Consider the following 19,263-nt stretch of genomic DNA (forward strand, 5'->3'; position numbering starts at 1 on the left):
AATAGATTTTCATGTATGACCATAACTTTTTTTTAATCGTAAATGAAAAATCTGCAATAACCAAACTATGACGGATTACCGAAACGCTGTATGTACAAAATAATCGTGTTGCATAAAATGAAGTTGTATTTCATTGTAACCATGTCAACCCTATTGTTGTAAATTGTGTTTTCACAACTTAAAACTACAGTGAAACACAAACCTCATTATTTGCAGGAAATAGGAACTTGGTTGGCCAGCCATAAATAAAAATGTAATGCCCAAAACATTGAAAAAATAAACATTTTAAACCCTATAAAAAAAAATTACAAAAATGATAAATAATATCGATTTTCTTAAGAAAAACATTGGGTTTTCGCACCCCAAAATGAGTGATATTGGTAAAAAAAAAATCCCTTCCCACCTTCAATCAATGAGGAGATGGGCCGGATTTGGCGCACGGACCTTGAGTTTGACACCTGTGATTTAAAGCAAATCCAAAGAAGGGAGTGATTATTTAAAAAAAAAAAAAAAACATCATTAGGAACCGTTTATGATGCCACATGTTCTCTCAGATCCTTTAAGACTTTGTGTACTCTGGAATGCGGTACGTTGTGTTCCGTCTGTGTCCTCTTTGACACAGAAGCGCATCTCATCTCGCGTAACGCTCCACTTGCCGTGCTGACTGAGCGCCATCGGCCCACGTGGATGTATGTTTCCACTTGAAAGGCTCCTAAACTTGCGCGTGAATCATCCGAGACGCGGCAGGTGTCTCGGTCCTGTACGATCCTCACCTACAGAGCTGCGATGACAGAAGTCACCTTTTATGTGTTTGAATAACTCAAGATGGCTAATATTTGGGTTCAACACTCAAGGTAAGTCAATTTGATGAAGAAAAAAGGATTCCAATGTGGGTCAGCCGTATCGGTCGTTCAGCTTCCCAAAGTTCAAAGTAGCGCCAGACGTCATAACTTAGCAATCAACTTTGATGTTCAGTTACTCAATCGTTATGCCCGTCCATAGTTTGTGCATGATTACAGGTGCATCTAATTAAACTGAAATAGCTTGGAAAATGACGCCTGGCCTTCCTGTGTGGAGCTGCCATGTTCTCCCCGCGCTTCCTCTCCGGACACTCCAGTCTCCTCCCACATTCCAAAAACATGCCTAGTACGTGTATTGGCCACTCCAAATTGTCCTTGGGTGTGCTTGTGAGAGTGAATACTACTTTGTCTCTGTGTGCCCTGTGATTGGCTGGCAACCAGTCGGGAATGTCTCCCGCCTACTTCCCGAAAACGACTGGGATAGGCAGCAGCTAGCCAGTGAACAGAGTGAAAATGAGAGGCGAAATAATATAAAACTAAATAAATGTTAGCTTTGCTGTATATAATTGATACAACACATTCATTCTGTATAAAGATGGGAGATTCTGTTTGCGTCTACTTTTGAGATTCTTGACTTTGTAAAATGACAATTGGTGTGCATACCGCGAAGTTATGTTAGCTTTTTTTATTGTTTCGTGGCCGGTCGGCTTTCGAACGTGACGGCATTCACGCCCTGTGAGACGCGCTTTCAGTCAAAGAGACCTTTCTCTTTCCGGTTAGAAATGTCGTTCCCAAAAAAAAACTCATATTTCAGCAAATGGGAGTTTGTTGTTGCAGTCCATCCAACTTGCTCTTGCTCGTATTGCCCCCGCCGCAAACTCTTTGTGTTCGTCCACATGTTTGGTTCACTTGCTTTAACATGTTTGAAGTGTTGAAATGAGCTGTTTTAACTCCAGTGATCGCAACTTTTGCACCGCAAATCTTGGATGCTGCTATTCCAATTGCTGGAGTTTGTACAGTGAAACACTTACAAATCACCGACATTTGGCATGCTAGTTTGGTTTTCCTTGACATAAAAAAGCTGCCTGGCCATATGTTAAGGGCCAATATAACAAATTGGCATTTGTTTTGGCAAAAAGACGTCTTTGTATGGGAAAACAGACACCCGTACCACCATCATAATGCCGTATCAGGACCCTTTCCCATAGCAGTATCTATCAGAACGACACTGCTAATACCACACGAGTAACAATCGAAATGATACGGACTAGTTAGTTATTTCGGAATTTCTACAAAAGCCCAGTTAAAATTCCCCTTGAGTCTTAATTGTGTTCTATGGAAATCTTGGTTGTAATAGTTGTGTGTTTAATTGAAAATATGACTGGACCATCAGCTGTTGACTTTGCTTAATGTCCTCTTAAATGATCAATGCCGTGATTAGAACTGTAACCATGTTCATCCAAGAAACACAGAATTATGATTAATCTAAAAACGTGTAAAGTTGCACTCAACCGAATGGTCCCTCTATGAATCAAAATCAAGTTTTTTATCGTTACAGTTCTTAGGTGCAAATACGATAACACCTTCAGCACGTGCACGATAGAACTACAATTACCAGTGGCCCATTACGACGATGTTTTTTTTTTCAGTGACGCAAGCGTCACACTTTTATAGTTGATGGTTCAAATCCCTTGAATCGTGCATTCACTATGACACTAAAATGCATCAAAATCAAATAATATTGTATAAGTACAACGCAATAAAGCATGGATAGTTTTCCATCGAGAATTGTATTTATTGATGAAAAGTACGTAAAGTAAAGACACACGCACCCAATCGAGCGGACCACCCCGCCCCGATCCCGCCCAGTGGACCGACCCGACGGAGAAAACAGAATGTGGATCATGTGACAGCCGCAGTTCCTACGCGACATACAGTTGAGACGCACGCAGACGTACAGAGTAAGTTGGTGGCTTTCGAAAGTTTGGGACGTTGCCGCCCAGCGTGTCGACAGCACCGCGTGGAGCTGACTGGCTTGTTTCTCATGTCATTGACGCCGAAGTTGAGTCACTCTGCAGCGGACTAAAGCGGAGAAAGTCGTTTCAGGTCGTTGTCCAGCAAGTAGACGGACCCCACTTCATTTGAAAGGTGAGTCGAGCCACTGTCTTTATTACATTAATAAGAGTTGAGGCAGCGTTAGCCGCGTCAACACATTTTGTTGATTTGTCTTTTGTGTCACGTTAAATATAACTGTAGCTTTATTATATTATTACTACTACCATCAATTGTTAGTGTATGTAGCCATGTGTTCTTTTCTTTTGATGGTTCGATTCCCAGCTTCTACGTCTAGCGTGTGTGTTGTTGTCATAAGTGGCAACAAATGCCTTCAATGACCAAAGGATTGTGGCTTCGGTTACCGTCAGTACGTAATAATATCGTTTCCTGCGGACGTTTGTATTGTCATTGAAATGTGCAGTCTGTGGGCGAGCGGTTGCGAGTGCGTTTACATTTAGTCAGATGTTTTTCAAGTTAATATTTCAACAAGGACTACTAGTTTTTTTTTTTTTTTTTAACACAAATACATGTGTTTCAACTGAAGTATAGACTAGCGACGACTGCTGTGGTCTGTGGCTAAAGGGTCTTCAGTTGAAACAATTGTGTAAAAGCGGGTTATGTGATTTTGTACTTAATACAACATTTCAGGTTTTTTCTAAGATTAAATTTTAATGGACGAGTGGGTGTCACTGCACCGTGGGACTAAATGTGGGTTGTTGTGAGGGTTGGTCCATTTGTTTGAAATGCAATTGGGACAAGTGGTTACAACTGTGTCACTTTTTTTTAAATAAAGGTTTTCAGGTTCAATTGCTCTCATTCGTGCAAAAGTGCCAATTGCTTGTATTTTCTGGCAAGTACAAGACTCTTTAAATATGTCATTGGGAGTGAATATGATGCCAATGGTGGTCATGTGCTCTTGAGTGTGGGTGTACGGTGTGACAGCTGAGTCCACGGTGTGAGGTGACAGGTGTGTGAGTCACACCTGATGTGCTGCGTGTCCCCCCCCCCAATCATCCTCTCGGCGAGGCCCGTCCCTCCATCCCCTGACTGAGTGTCTCTCCACGTTTCCTGTGCTTTGTTTCAAGGCTGAGGCTTGCGTCACACATTCCTCTTGGCATATGAAGCCCTCATCCTGTTTAGAGGCCAACGAGCGAGAAGTGAGGGAGGAGAGAGGGATGTGGACGTGGGGGGCTACCTCAGCCCCTTTGTCTGACTCCGTAGTCTTTTGTGAGCACTAGTGGAGCTTTATAGAAAGTTATTTATGATTATTTGGACACTAGTTTCTCTCAAGCCCCCCCTTCACACAAACACACACACACGCCCCCAATTCTCCACCCCTGCGCCTCTTTCCCTGAATCAACATGCTGATGTTATCTGGTGGAACAAAATGCGTAAGAGTGCACACACAACACGCGCGCACGCACGCACACACACAGACACACACACACTGCTCAAAGGGCACATCTAGGGGAACATAAGAGCTAAACATTAAACTGGTGACTGCTGAATATTTGGTCATCCTTGGTGAAGAAGCTGTGGAAGTGCACACACACAGACGGCCGGTAAAACGAAACGCGCACAGGCTGTTACACAACCCCTGCGTCTCAACCACCGGATCTGTATCTTCCCGCAAACACACACACACACCCACACACGCACGTATACACAGACACAAAAACACACCACCTCCCCTTGTTTGAGGTTCATTGAAGTTTTGTTATGTTTTCTTTCTCGTTGCTTCCAGTTAGGCATAGTTTAGGTTAGAGTGGTTGTTTTGTGTTTTTCTTCCATTACCCTTCTCCTATTATTTAGGTAGGGAGGCGAAGTGTTATTTGAGGGGGGGGGGGGTGAGACAGGAAACCACAGGCCCCCAGCAGCAACCCCCCGCCTCCTTCCTCTTGTTCCCCTCTCTTTCTCTGGCTTCCCTCTCTTCTTTAGAGCCCCCGACCCATCACGCGGTGTGGAAATAATAACAGTGCGAGTGCTTCCGCTGCTCTCTGGAAAGCTTCACCTCTCTGCCGACTTGAAGAACGTGCGTGTGTCAGCCTATGTCAGCTCTGGCATGTTTTTCAACGTGCGTGCATGTAATGATAGATTTGGTTCATCTTTCCTACTGATGGCCCGCTTCGTGTCTGGCTTGCCTGAGACGACTAGCCGTCGTGCAAATAATAAAGCCAAAAGGTTTTGGCTTGTGCTGGTGCAATTCAGAACACGCAAAGGGTGATGAGGGGGTTCATAAGAAAGATCATGATGAAGAAGCTCATTGGTGGATTTTGAGCTCATTTTTGTTGTTTGATCATTGGAGGGTAAGTCAAGTCCAACATTTTACTTTCAATTATCTCTTTTTTTTAGAGCTTGAAACATGAAATTCTGATTGGATGGATGGATGGATCAAAACGGACAGATTTTGCTGTTTATTTCATGTTCCACAAAGTGGATGTGTCTGGGTTCTAAATTATGTATTTATTTAGAATAATTCAAAACTAAATTCTGTGCAAAATGTTCATACAATAATATAAATAAATCTACCAAAGGTTTAGTTTAGGGCTGGGAAAAAGTCGACCAAGTCGGGGAAGTCAACTTTAAAACTAAGTCGAATTAAAACCTCGAAGTTCCGCCTGAATTATGTTTTGAGCCACTGTTTTGTACACGGACCTTTCTTGCAAACCTAGACATTGTTGCAAGGGTGGCAAATGAGAAAGACTCCTGCCAAAAGCAGGATATCTCATGTTGCTAACTGATCGCTAACTTGTTACCATAGCCAATTAAAAAAAAAAACTGTGTAAAAAATACACTAATGTTCAATTATTGCAAAGTAGAAAAGGCATACATAGCGCATGGACATATGACGCCATTGCTTGTCTTGGTGCACCACCAAGTGGCCCTATGGCTGATGGTATTTGTGTTTTTAAAAATACTGATTGCAGTTTCCCAAAATGAAGGAAATAACTTCCTAAAAATCACTACTGCTGTATTATCTGAGAATATAACAAGTCACTACAAACAATCTTCAGTGGCTGGGTTTTCGGTTTTCCAATTTTCACAAGTTAGGGGAAGTCAAGCATAAAACACATCTGCTTGTCAGGAAGAAGACAAGATCAAGAAGAAAAAAAAGCAATTGACCTCATTGGAGATGACAAGCAACGCCACTCAAGTTTACTCTTGCAATTTTGTAGAAAAAAAAACGGTTTCAAAAAATGTTGTTTTCGTGTTTTTCTACACATTTGTACCAAATAAGTCGCCACCTACTGGCCTAGCATGCATATGACAGTCCTCTGCTGTTTGTCAGTTCTTGTGAATGGCAATCATTTCAGACTACTGTTGTTTGTGCGTGCAGTATAAAGACATCTTTGCTAGGTTTTTGACTTACAAACATACGAGGGGTTTAAATTTTGAAAAAACATATCCCATATTAACTCCAAACTTTGAGTCATGCAGTTAGCATCCCAATCAGTCAGCGCTAATCAGTTCCGTCCCTTAAGGGTAAGAGTGCTGGATTGAGGGGGGTGTTAAGGAGGAATGAGCTCAGAGTGGAAATGAGTCCGTGAAGACTGAGAAGACCAAAAAGAATGTGGAGAAATGTGAGTTGCGGCGTGTTCCTTGGACAAAGCTGTCGTCTGGAGGTTTGCGCTCTCTCTGGTGATCTCATCATCTCCAGCAGTTTTGCCATTAGAGCGTGCACGCGCAAGCCCCTCGTGTGTGTGTATGTGCGTGTGCACGTATGAGCATGTGTCCATGTCTGTTATAATTTAGGCCTTTAGTGATTTAATGTGTGTATTCTGTTGAGCAAGCAGAAACGTGGTGTGTGGTTGTGAGCACTGAACAACTGCGTTCATGCATGTGTGTGTATGCGTGTGGTTAAGTCAGTAGCCAGGGATCCAAGCCACAATATTTTCCCCCCTCAGTCATGTTGTTCTTTATCGCTCATGGAGGGAAAGGAGAGCGGAGAGCGTGCGGTGCCGATAAATGGGAAGCGTGCGGCCGTCGAGGGGTGCAGAAGAAGACATGTTCAGGGAAAGACCAGTTTCAAGTGGGAGGTGTCGTGCGAGCCTGAACACACAGTAGCTCCACAGACCTAAAAGGACAATATTTGCCGACCACGTGCACAAACACACACACACGAAGAGTGCACAGGTAGGCTACTTTTATTTACAAAGTAGGTGCAGCACAACTACGTGTGTATCTTGTGTTGTGTAATTTCCAGCAGGTCACTTTGAGCCGATACCAAAAAGCCCGCTTTATACAATGCGTGCCAATAAAACTAGGTCAACCAACCAAATTTAAGTACTCATGACCTCCAATAGAAGCTGAATCACAAATGCCTCGTTTTTATTGACACTGTGGGAGAATCTGTTGTAATACTTCCAGTATGTTGTGATGTGTAGAGTTGTTTCTAGTGTTTCGTCTAGTACATTTGTTCATCACTTGTCACGCTTGAGATGATTATCGTTACTTTAGACTTATGATTCTTAAAAGTTCTGATTTTTTAGGATTCTTTAAATGTTACTGTCTGTATAGCATTTACAATGACAACTGTTTTACTGTGTTACATTTTGTTTTCATTATTTCCTATGGGAAAATTTCAATATGAACAAAATATAGGTCAGCAGGTTAGAAGGGGTGTGGAACTCATTTTTGTCAAGATCCACATTGTAGTCTTTAAGACTGTCTAATCATATCAATGTGTCATTGACTCCTCATCTTACATATAAAGTTCACAACAAATTGATGGATAGCTGGTTTTGAAATCGGAATTCAACAATATTAGTTTTTTTCAACTGTTTTTCAAGGTACTGTAAAGGTTTAAGTTACAAGAAAATGCTTGCAATAGAGAAACAATTTATTACATTTGCCAATTTGAAATTTAAGGGTTTTCGCAGGCCCTTTAAAATGGTGCGGCGGGCCAGTTTTGGCCCCTGGGCCTTGAGATTGACACCGCGGCATTTCTTGAGTAAACCTAATTCTGACTCTCTTTACAGGTTTATATGTGACTCGGAGACACAAACATCACTAAATACTTTTGCTACAGAATATCTGATTTCCGCTTCATGTTGGACTTGCTAGACCTGGCTACACTTGCGTGGCTGATTGTGATTTGTTTTGTAGGCTGTCTGGCTGATTCTCACTTTCACTCATCTTTCATATCTTACATGAACAGTATTGCATTGGTCACCTCACTTCCCCTTTCAGACAGTGCTATTTATGATACAGCTTTCAAAATGAAGTTGTCTCTATTTATGATACAACTTTCAAAATCTCTCTCTCCGTGTGGTAATCTACCTCATGTTCACTTCCTTCAAGATGATCATAATCGCTAATAATGACTTAGATTTGTCCCGCCCTAATGACGCTTAACTAAATAAGCGATACAATATAAACATGCACAAAAACGAGCATGCGTGTGTGGCACAAAAACGAGCATGCGTGTGTGGCACAAAAACGAGCATGCGTGTGTGGCCTGACGTCTGTCACCGTTAATTTGTTCTGTGTGTTGCATGTTCTGACAGAAAAATCTAACCCTCTGCGCATAGGATATGATAACTTTATTGACACAAATATAAATCAACCTTTGAGGACATGAAATGTAACGGGAAATGTTTGACGACTTTGTGTATCTTTCAGGGGGTTTGAGGAACGCAGTGCACTTGGGATAGATTTTTGTAGCTGTTATTTTTATCATTTTAATTTTTAGAACAGACAATGAATCACTTTGGAATTAATGATAAAATATGTAGATAATAAGATAACTCGAGGACATCAAAAACCTTTGCGATGTTCGAGTGCAGCGACCAATATGTAATTGCACTACCCAACACACGCTCATTTTCATTTTCCGAAGAAATTTGAAAGTGTCCCAATATTTAATTCTGTCAGAACATTTACATATCTTTGCTAATTTAAAAAGAAGTCGCAAACCAGGAAAAGAAGACAGTCAAACACAGAGGCAAAAATGATGGCTTAAATGGTTAATCGGCCAAACGATTAAATCATAATATCAGCCAAAAATAACTGAACAAATGGTCGATATTTGCCGTATATTTTAACTTTTTACTTTATGTACTTGTCAGTAACTATAGTAGTCAGTATCTACAAACCTTTACAAAGCCTCGATTTCTCAAGCTAGCAAATGTTCAAATCTTTGATTTTTAAAATGACAAATTCATTGAATTATTTCTATGTATTGCCCAGCCCTAACTGGTGTTAACATTTATTACACATGAATCCATAACATAACCTTTTATCCTTATATATGACATGAAATGTATTGATAAACTCATTCTGTGGACCTGTCATTCAAAACAATGCATATCTAAATTTTTACAGGCAAGGTTTAGGCACGCAATTTAAGGATGTTGTTGAAAGATTGAAGTGAAACCGTGTTAAATATGACACCCATTCCACTACTAGTAACACAAACACATATGACAACAATTAATGTCTTTATATCTACTAATTGCGTGACACAATGCAATGTTGAAGCGAAAAGGAAATTGTTTGTTTGTTTGTTCTAACAACAAATTTACTGTTTGTTTGTTCTAACAACACATTTACTGTTGACTCCCGCTATTTGCGGAAATCTGTACCAGATCAGTCCGTGAAAAGTGAAAATCTGTAAATGATTGTCACCCATTGAAACGCATTGGGAATAAGCAAGTGCTATTTCATCCATTATCCATCCATCCATCCATCCATTTTCTACCACAGTGTCAGAATTTTCCTTCCACCGAAAAAGGGCATCAGCCTAAAAAAAACAATCCCTATCGGTAGTTTAGTAAAAATATTGACCTGAAACTATTTCCTCATTTTCAATGTACACAAGGGCCGAGCGTTGTCCAAACAGTTGGAAAGGGAGAAGCCGTTGTGTCGAATATGTCGTCAGACACGCAGTGAAACGTCTATTTGTGCTCTTGATGCCACCTGATTGGCAAGCACAATAGAACAACTGCTTGACCTCCAGTTGAACCGTAACACAATACAAACCCGCTTTAGAACGCAGACCCATGCACGCAGGCCACACCTAGACTTCTCCTTCTTTGTTTCTCCGGAGCCGCGCGATGGGTGAGGCCTCTGTCGTCATGTTCACACCCTTCCTGACCCAGCGAGCAAAGCATCCTGCTCTCCCATTGGTCTGTTCACCATCTGGCTCCCAGTGTGTGTGTTTGCATGTGTCTTGTTTTGGAAGGGCGTGAGGGCCTGAGTTCTTGCCCATTTGTTAATAATTAAAGGCTAACTTGTCCCGCGGCTGTGGACTTTGATCAGGTCACACGCACATTCACGCGCACAAACACGGTTCTTTTAGAGTACATTGTCAGCCCAGGATACGTTACCTAAAGGCTCGAGTGAACACGCACTTATTTAGGAACAGTCATTGTGGTTACACCTGGTGTGTGCATGCATATTTCCCCGGTTTGCTCATCATGCCTCTTTGTACTGTGGAGTGATTTACTTGGGTGTGCAATTGATCACCATAACAATGGATATTGGTGTGCAAGCCAGGAAAGGAATTGGTGTGTATTAACGCGTGGAGTTGCTAAATAAAACTTTCAGAAGAAGATTCAAACAAGGTAAATGGGTGAACAAAGCACCAGACAAGACCCAATACTCAACTGAATGGCGTTGAAGTCGAGTCAAAAGTTTTCTTTACAAAAATGATGTTTTATACATCTCGGGGGGCGGCGACTTTGCCACTCGCTAACGACCGAAGACGACATCACTACGGTGGCCCTGAATTGCAAAACAAATTTGCCACTGTGAAACACTTTTACATTCATGAGAGAGAGTTACATTACAGAAACCAGTTTGAACAAAAGCCAAAACACATTTACATTCCAGAAAACGATTGCACAAAACACAAAACAAATTAACATTTCATCAAAACACCTAGTGAGGATAAGCAGCTAAAGAAAACGGATTTTACAAAACAAAGACAAGGCGAAACAGTTTTACACTTTATGAGAGAAAGTTACATATCAATAAACTTATGAAGAAAAGCCAAAACACATTTACATCTCAGGAAACATATTAACAGAAGCCAACACTGGAAAGGCCACGGACCACATTGCTGATTGACATGAAGAGACCGCAAGTCACGGCGGGACCGAGAGAATGACGTTTTAAGCTACTGGATATATATATCTCTTAGCTCATTTGCGATTCACTGTGGAAGTGCGTGTCAATTCACTTCAAGGTCACCGTACATCACAGTTGATTGGGCTCGGCTAACGACCGATCATAAATCAGCTGCTTTCTGAGTCCGTCTGTGTGACATTTGCCAGCTGAACTACTATGATTGGTCGTTACCCTGAGCAACTGTGATATCATTTTCAAGCAAAAGCCAGTGGCAAAATGGCCAATCCCTGATGGTGAAAGATGCGGATTTTGCAGATATTTTGCATTCCATCAATGTAATATTTATCAGGGTATGGTGTAGGTGCCTCATAAAACTTTTTCTTTTACAAGAAAGCTCGAGACATACTAGGTTTAGTAGTCCATTGTTATTATTTCACCTTGTAGAAAACGAATCTAAAGCTTGATCTTCTGAATGCATTTTATATACTTATCTGCCATAAAAATATAATTACAATGCCTTTTTCTCCACTGCTTATTCTTACTAGACATTTCACAATCTTCAGTTAAATCAGAAAAATGTTTTGGGAATGTTAGCGGAAGATGGAGTATCTGGAAAAAAAAAAAACACAAGCACATGTAAACCCTACATTGAGAGACCGCCCCGCAGATCTGAACCCTTAGCCTCTGAACTGCTAGGCGGAAGTGCTCAGCACTCCTCCACCCATTTAATTCTGCATTTTATGAACTGTCATTTTGATGATCTATATTTAGCGATGTTTCAGAGTGTCTTAATAATGACCGTGCTCGTATGTTTTGCAGGATTTCGGCCATTGCAGCCATGCTGATGTATGATTACCCTCTGAAGACAGACATGGAGACGGTAAGGCACATGCGTGTTTCACGGTGTGTGTGTGCTTGCGTCATGCCCGAGCATGTTTTTGCTGCCACGGAGTAGCCCGCACATAGCGACCCGCTTTCATGCTACGTGTCTAGACACCCCAGTTCCCACATTCCAACTCTTCCTGGACAAACAGACTGCAGTACAGTGGACATTTGCATACAATGGCCGCGCATGCCGCCGTACAGCAGACTAATCAACACGCGCTTCAAACAGACATTCCCAAGCGAAGCTGTGCTGACATTTCTTGGCCGCCTCTAGTTGTTTGCGAGCTCGAAGCTTGTTTTGGTCGGCATTGAGCGGAAACGTTCAACTCTGCTCTTTTGTTCCCTTTCCCTTCTCCGGCATCCTCTCCCCTTTTCCACAGTCATTCTACTCATCGCTAGTGAAAACCCCGGAGCCGTACGGAGTCATCTTCTCCCACGCGGCCCACCTCTACCACCACAATCACATGCAGGCCCTCGCCCAGTCCCACGCCGCCAGCAATGCCTCTCACACCCAGCTGGAGCCCGTCGATCTGTCGTTGAGCAAGCGCTCGTCATCCTCCGCCACCTCCTCCTCGTCCTCCCCCCGCTGCTCGTCCGCCTCCTCCCCGGCCTCCTCGCGCAGCACGCCGCCATCCCCTTTCAGCGCCGCCAGCCGGGCCTCCCCGCGCTGCTCCCCCCAACTGACCCAGCGTCACTCCTCGCCGTCCAACGCTCTCCCGCCGCCCACCAACTCGCTATCATACCCCGCCATGGTGGCTCCCCTGATGGGCGCGGGCTCAGGCGTCATCCAGAGCTCGGGGGTCATGGTGTCGCCGGTCATGGTCCCTCTGTCTGTCCTATACCCCTCCCCTCTCCACCTGCACCAGCCCATAATGGTGAGCCCACCTGTTGCAGGGGACGAAGACCATCATCATCACCATCATCGAAGCAGAGAGCACAAGACAGGTCAGCCCTCATTTCGCGCTTTTGTTTACTTCAGCACACAACTCACTCTCATCTTTTTTTTTGCATTCATTTTCTATGCTTCCAGGAACATTTTCACTCATATATAATAACATTTTATCCAAGTGAAATTGTAGAAAAGAAATTGTGCAAGTACACAATTTAATTTCCACTGCCACAGAAAAAATGCAATAAAAGCGACAGGCTTACTGGTAAATGTATCTTGGTGTAAAATACTGAATAGAATTTGGGACTACATTTTGGGATTATAAACAGCATGCGTTGGAAAATACAATAAGTGATGTAATTTGACTTATTTCTGGTAAGTGCTAGAATGTAGTTAAGAGTGCATTTTACCAACTCCTCAATCATGAATTTCTCCTTTCTTCAGGTACTATTCCTGATCTCTAAATTGACCTTAAAGATAATTTCCACACATCCACACATCAGTGGAAAGCCTTTTTCAATCCCCTTTCAGAAAATCTATATATATCTCAATTTCTTGACCCAAATTTGACCCAAGTGATCTGGTTTGTACTTGTTCTCACATACGGGTTTTTTTTAACAGTCACACTGATGAGTGGCTCACAATTCCTTCTTCCTCTGCTCAGCTCAATCCACAAAGTCATTGGATGGGCGAGGCGATGGCCACGACATGCTCAAGCGAATCAAAACCGAGCCTGGTCCTGAACTCATTCACGAGCACCACGGCAGCCACGACATGAAAGCGTCTGTCATCAGGATACCACACGAATATGAGTAAGTTTCACATGTACGCAGCAGATCAGGTTCCGGTCACGATGCGTTGCGGTTGCTTTGTTGCGTAGGGATTCACATAGCAGGCTGTAGTCCTTTTTTTAAAAATTTTATTTTGCTCTGCAATAAAAGTTACATTTGTGGCATATCGGTGCCAAGGAACAATGTTGAGGTAAATTGAGGATCTTCAGTCAAACAAAAGTACAGTAGCAGTTTGAACAACTCAAAATACTTTTTCAATCCAGCTACCGTACAAACATACTAGTACATAAAAAGATTAGTTTGACATCAGATGTGGAAAAACATACTTTAAACTTGCACACCAATTAACTTGACTGACCTTCATAGAAGTAAATACAAAGGGCTGAATTGAGGGGGAGTAAAAACAAGCAATTCCAAATAATAAAAACAAAACTAACATCAAACATGAAACTAAGATGTTGCAGGTTCATATGTGGTAAGCGATACAGTTGGATTATACTACAGTAATAATTTACATGACAATAAACATTTTTTTCTTTTAAATGGGGGAAAGAAAATTCATTTTACAATTATGCAAGTGAACAGGAGATACATTCGATACCGTCTCCGTTCCAAATTCCTTAACCGCACAATGATTCTTTTATTTCCAATCGGGCGCGTCCTTCGGTTTGAGTCTTTATGCGACGAAGCCGCCTTGCAAGTTTATATCAGCCATCCGAATCCTGTCGCAGCCACTCTTCCACTTCCTGTTCTCTCTTTCGTAACCACCCCCTCCTTTTCACTTCCTGTGCTTTTTTTTTAGCGCTTGTCGTCTGGCATCTGCAAGTCCTGCATCTCTTCTGCTTCTCCTATCGCTCATCTCTTCTTATTCGTTGGCCTGTCATCCCCTGTTTAATGGGCAAGTGTCGTCAGGTAGTTGCTGGCATAGTCTTGAAGTCATTGTCGGTGTGCCAAGTGTGGCCGTGCGCGCTGCTGTCATCGCCCCGCACAAGTCATTCAAACAAGTACGGCACATGAAATATAGGTCATGTTGGCGCACCGCTCTCCGCCGGGATGGTTTGTCCTGTGCGTGCGTGCATGTGTGTGTGATTGCACATTCCTTTGCAGTGGACCGATGTGAAAGATTCATATTTCAACACCCTGCGTCTGCTTTTAACTGCCACTTCATCACACCATTATACACACATGCACGTACGCCCACGTACGTGCACACACAAACTCCTTTTGAACCAATTCAAAAACAGATGTTTTATTCCATCGCGCGCAACGTGAATAGCATATAATGAATGTCGTACTTAAAAAGTCCTTCAATTTAACCTTCAATGGTTTCCGGCAAAACCAACGCGAACCACCAACGTCAAACATTGTACAATTTGTGGAAAATTTTTAAAAAAATGTTTTAAATATACAGTACAGACAATCAGGGATTATCGGGGATGATTAGCGGAATTGCTTGCTTCATCAATGGGGTTAGGACCATCAATCGTGTTGTGCAGGTCACGCTAAAACAAAGCTGACAGCACGATTGAACTGCTCAAATTCAGATCATGAAAAACTGTTAAAACTCATATTATGCCAAAAACCAATCAGCTAACGAAAGAAAAATGAATAAGAAATTAAATGAGAAAGTGTGTCAAATTTACTATAAGATATCAACAGAATATTTACCCAGCGATGGTCTCAATACAGTACTGTATGTAGTTTAGGCTATGTACTGTATGGTTCAAATGCCTGCACATCAAAGGACAATTCAGAGCCTTCAATTAATTGTTTGTGCATGCGTTTGGAATGTGGGGAGAAAACGACTAATCAAAGAACACACATACAAGTACAAGGAGAACATGCCTGTGCTTGGATACACTGAGAAGCGGACATGCTAAGCAATTATGCAATTGTTGGAAGGTATAGTATACTTACATTGAATTCCCTGAATGACAAATAAAACAACTCCTAGTGTAGGCCTACTCCTTAAAAAAAACAACAACAACAAAGCCACATATAACTAGGCTGTCCTACGTCCTTAACTCATCCGTCGCATTTGTAATATTCTAATTGGACGAAAATATGAATTGACACTTTTTAGGACAGTTTTCCACTACTACCATTTATTTGTGTCAAAATAAAAGATCATGGATCTATGAAATCAATGTTTTTTTGCAAAGTCCTTGGACTATTTTTAGACTGCTTAAAGACAAGAGGTGATGAAACAAAACCAAAAGGTGTGGTCCACAGGAAAAAGCCGAAGGTGTTTTTCATGACAGGCAGATGTTGTTATTGCGCCTGAGGGTTGCTGCCGCTTGATTCTTGTCACATAACAGTTTCAACATCCAGCATAATAGGCTGCTCTTATACGTGACTTTGACGCCTCCTGCTGGTCAAATCTCTAACTGGAGCCATTCTTTTCTGACTGTGCGTTTAGGGGCAACAACCCGTCAGTTATTGTTCACTCAGCCACTCAGCATCCTCTCCCCGCTGACTCTCCGGACTCGCTGAAGAAGAGAAGAATCCACCGTTGCGATTTTTCAGGTTGCAACAAAGTCTACACAAAAAGTTCGCACCTCAAAGCTCACCGCAGGACACACACAGGTATGTCGCAACCAATCCTCACCAAGTTTTTTACAATGTACTTCCTTTAATGCCCTTGCGTGAAGGAAAGGAGAGCCGCGGCAGAGGAATCCTAAGACACATAAACACTATGAGCACATCATCATCTTATCAATATTTTTCTTATCCCCACAGTATTGAAAATGTCACGTGTTTTCTGGGTGTCAGTATCGAGTTTGACATTTTAGTATTGTAACAACCGATCCTCCTTACCCTTGTCCCTGTTGTCTCCCATGCATCTATCTATCTATCTATCTATCTATCTATCTATCTATCTATCTATCTATCTATCTATCTATCTATCTATCTATCTATCTATCATCCATCCATCCATCCATCCACCCACCCATCCATCCATCCATCCATCCATCCATCCATCCATCTGTGTCTGTCTGTCTCACAAATACAGTTTAATGTATTTTAATGACCAGCCAGGAAGAATACATTTTTCTTTTTGTTTTAAAAACCAATTAATTGGAGCCTGAAACAACTTATTGCCCGGTTGTGCCATTGTAACTATTTTGCAAAACATTTGCATGCCTTTACATTTGATAGGGGTGCGCATTGTCATTCATGACTCCATTTTTTTGCAGAAAAGTAATAACTAAAATGATTGCTTTTACATGACCTGTCTTCAGGAGATCCTGAATAAAATACACAGAGAGATACTTGTACAAATGTCGTACCGAAGTTTATTAAATCAGACACAGATGGCGAAAATGCTTTGTGGTGCTTATGGGGTACTTGCCTGAAAAACATTTCAAAGATCTGCATCACCATTGAAGCACTGTTGCATTTTTTTTTTGTTCCTTGATTGTTAAATGTGCACGTGTGCTCTCCGGCAGGTGAGAAACCGTACAAATGCATGTGGGAGGGCTGCACGTGGAAGTTCGCCCGGTCGGACGAGTTGACGCGACACTTCCGCAAGCACACGGGAGTCAAGCCCTTCCAGTGTCCCGACTGCGAGCGCAGTTTTTCCCGCTCCGACCACTTGGCCTTGCACAAGAAACGCCACCTCCTGGTGTGAAACATCAGCTCGGGACAACTTGATCCAGCCCCGGTGCTGGATTTTACATTGGACTGCACCACTTGGACTCGGGTGGGAGTGGGCTATTAATATTGGACCCCGATGTGTGGATCGGGGCAAGCTTGGACACTTTCACCTCTTTCGCCTGATTATGAGCTGGCATCCGAATGCTTCGCATACAAATCTCCGACTCGTTCGCCGCATGTTGTCATTACAATTTGGGCAATCCGAGCTTTCGTAAGGGATTGCAACGTCTCAGCTGGTTTGAGAGTGCGTCCCCTTTTGTGGCCTTTAAAAAAAGTATACATATATATGGAGTATTTGTTCCATAGTTCTTGGTATCCAGCTGGCCACCTATGAGCATTTTCTTCAATGTTCTTCTAGTGAGGACAATGGGTATACTCCCAACACGTGCCTTAAAACGGGGTTCCAAGGTTATGGAACGTGCTTTTCACGCACATATGCGCCATGAACAAACTTTTCATGTCACAAGAAACACTTTGTTTTCAGGGGCCGATGTAACGTGAAGACGTCACAAGTGCATGTCGGCAATACGGCTAATGCTAATGCTAGTCTCCAAATCGAAACGGCACAAACCTCATCAGCTTCTAAAAGCTTGAACGAAGCGTTGTCTTATGTGCACGCTTTGATGGAACACAATTCAGGAAAAATGCACTTATCTGGGTTGGAAAGTATTTTAGTTGTTTTTATGCAGAAATGTGAAAGTTGCTGCTTGGGGCATTATTGTTTCAGTGAGGAGGACGGGCATACAGATAGCGAGTGCACCAAAAAATCTCATTTCTTGTCTCAAGCTTATAGAGTATCATATATCTGTAACATCATCTTTTGGGGGGTAGGCGAATTGCGATGCAACTGAAATGTAAGTTTTTTGTTTGTTTTGTTTTTTTAGACACCTTTATTTGGGGTCATTTCAGCAACGTTCAAGTCTTGTTTGCTTTCCATTTTTCAATGTTCCAACAAAATTCCAATCAAAATGCAGCCTTTTTAGCTATCCCTACATTTACAGCCTCCTGAGAACAAAGAGAAAAACAAGTTGGGTATGTGTGTGTTCATGTCTCCATGCAGTGTGCACTTTATAGGTAATATTCAACACAGCGTTCCCAAAGGCAAACATTTATCCAATGATAAACTAAACATACTCGAATGTAGCGGCTCAAACAAATCAGCATTTTCCTATTTTTGCTTTTACAGGTTTTTGTGTGTCTGCAAACATGTTGTAATATATATTATATTCATATATATTTTATAATTAATTGTTAGACTGAAAGGGCAATTACAGGTTTTTACTAAGCATGATTTTGATACCCACAATAATGAAAAATATTTACACATTCTGCATTGTTGTCTTGTCTCCTTTTAATCTACGTTGGTAACTCAAAGGGAATGTGTTAAACTGTGAACATAACTGTACAGATCTGTCTGTAACTTTGCATTTCTTTTCAAGCAGAATATTCATACCACTTAATAAACTTATTGATACTATTTTCAGAATTGTGCGACTTCTGTGTTTATTTTCTCTGCAGTACCTCAAAAATGTTGAACTCCAGTTTTGAAAATCAAAAGTTCTGATGAAGTTGAGAAAGTAATGTAACTTTTCTGTTGCCTGGCAGATTTTTTTTTTTTTTTTTGTAGTGGTGGTTGTTTGGAGAATTACTATTAAAGGCAATGTCAGTGGTGCAGTTAACACTTTAAGTGTCTACAGATTTTTTTCTTCAATAAAACCTTCAGTTTTTGTATCACAATTCCAAATTCTAACGCGGAAATGGTTAGTGACTAAGGAATGCTATAAAAGTTGTTTGGTATAAGATCGGTACAAGCGTTTAAAATGTTACAATTAAAATACAAAATGAGGGCTCGTCCGGGATTTGAACCCGGGACCTCTCGCACCCTAAGCGAGAATCATACCCCTAGACCAACGAGCCATGTTTCCCGTCAATTTGCATAAGTATTGAAACCGTGGATAAGGGAGTGTTGAAATGTGAGTAAAAGCGTAGTCCAATATTTGTTGTTTCAGAACGTGCGTGCTAAAATTTAAACGGACAGTAACTTTTAAATTCCGGATGAAGTATGCAGTGAACTCTGAGTTGTTCTTCTGATGACGATAGTTTCAAGTAGGCACAA

General features: G+C 41.8%; 1 protein-coding gene and 1 non-coding gene across 5 annotated transcripts; one reads left to right on the plus strand and one right to left on the minus strand.

Moving 5' to 3' along the window:
- The first annotated feature begins 575 nt into the window (after positions 1-575).
- Positions 576-18,633, plus strand: klf3 (Kruppel like factor 3 (basic)). Of its 4 annotated transcripts, XM_088419439.1 has the most exons (8): positions 576-854; positions 2,670-2,761; positions 2,863-2,948; positions 11,745-11,805; positions 12,191-12,755; positions 13,364-13,511; positions 15,910-16,076; positions 16,940-18,633. In XM_088419439.1, exons 4-8 carry the CDS (start codon positions 11,764-11,766, stop codon positions 17,119-17,121), a joined length of 1,104 nt encoding a protein of 367 aa, XP_088275565.1. In that variant the 5' UTR covers positions 576-854; positions 2,670-2,761; positions 2,863-2,948; positions 11,745-11,763; the 3' UTR covers positions 17,122-18,633. The 4 variants fall into 4 exon arrangements, with proteins under 4 accessions (XP_088275565.1, XP_088275564.1, XP_088275563.1 ...); XM_088419438.1 differs by having other exon boundaries at positions 576-2,761; XM_088419437.1 differs by having other exon boundaries at positions 2,609-2,948.
- Positions 18,634-18,992: 359 nt separating this feature from the next.
- trnap-agg (transfer RNA proline (anticodon AGG)) lies at positions 18,993-19,064 on the minus strand. The gene has a single exon. It is a non-coding gene; the product is annotated as a tRNA-Pro (tRNA).
- Between the last annotated feature and the right edge of the window lie 199 nt (positions 19,065-19,263).

This window comes from Hippichthys cyanospilos, chromosome 7 (assembly GCF_059441005.1).
Source record: "Hippichthys cyanospilos isolate Australia breed blue-spotted pipefish chromosome 7, RoL_Hcya_1.0, whole genome shotgun sequence".
NCBI classification, from domain to species: domain Eukaryota; kingdom Metazoa; phylum Chordata; class Actinopteri; order Syngnathiformes; family Syngnathidae; genus Hippichthys; species Hippichthys cyanospilos.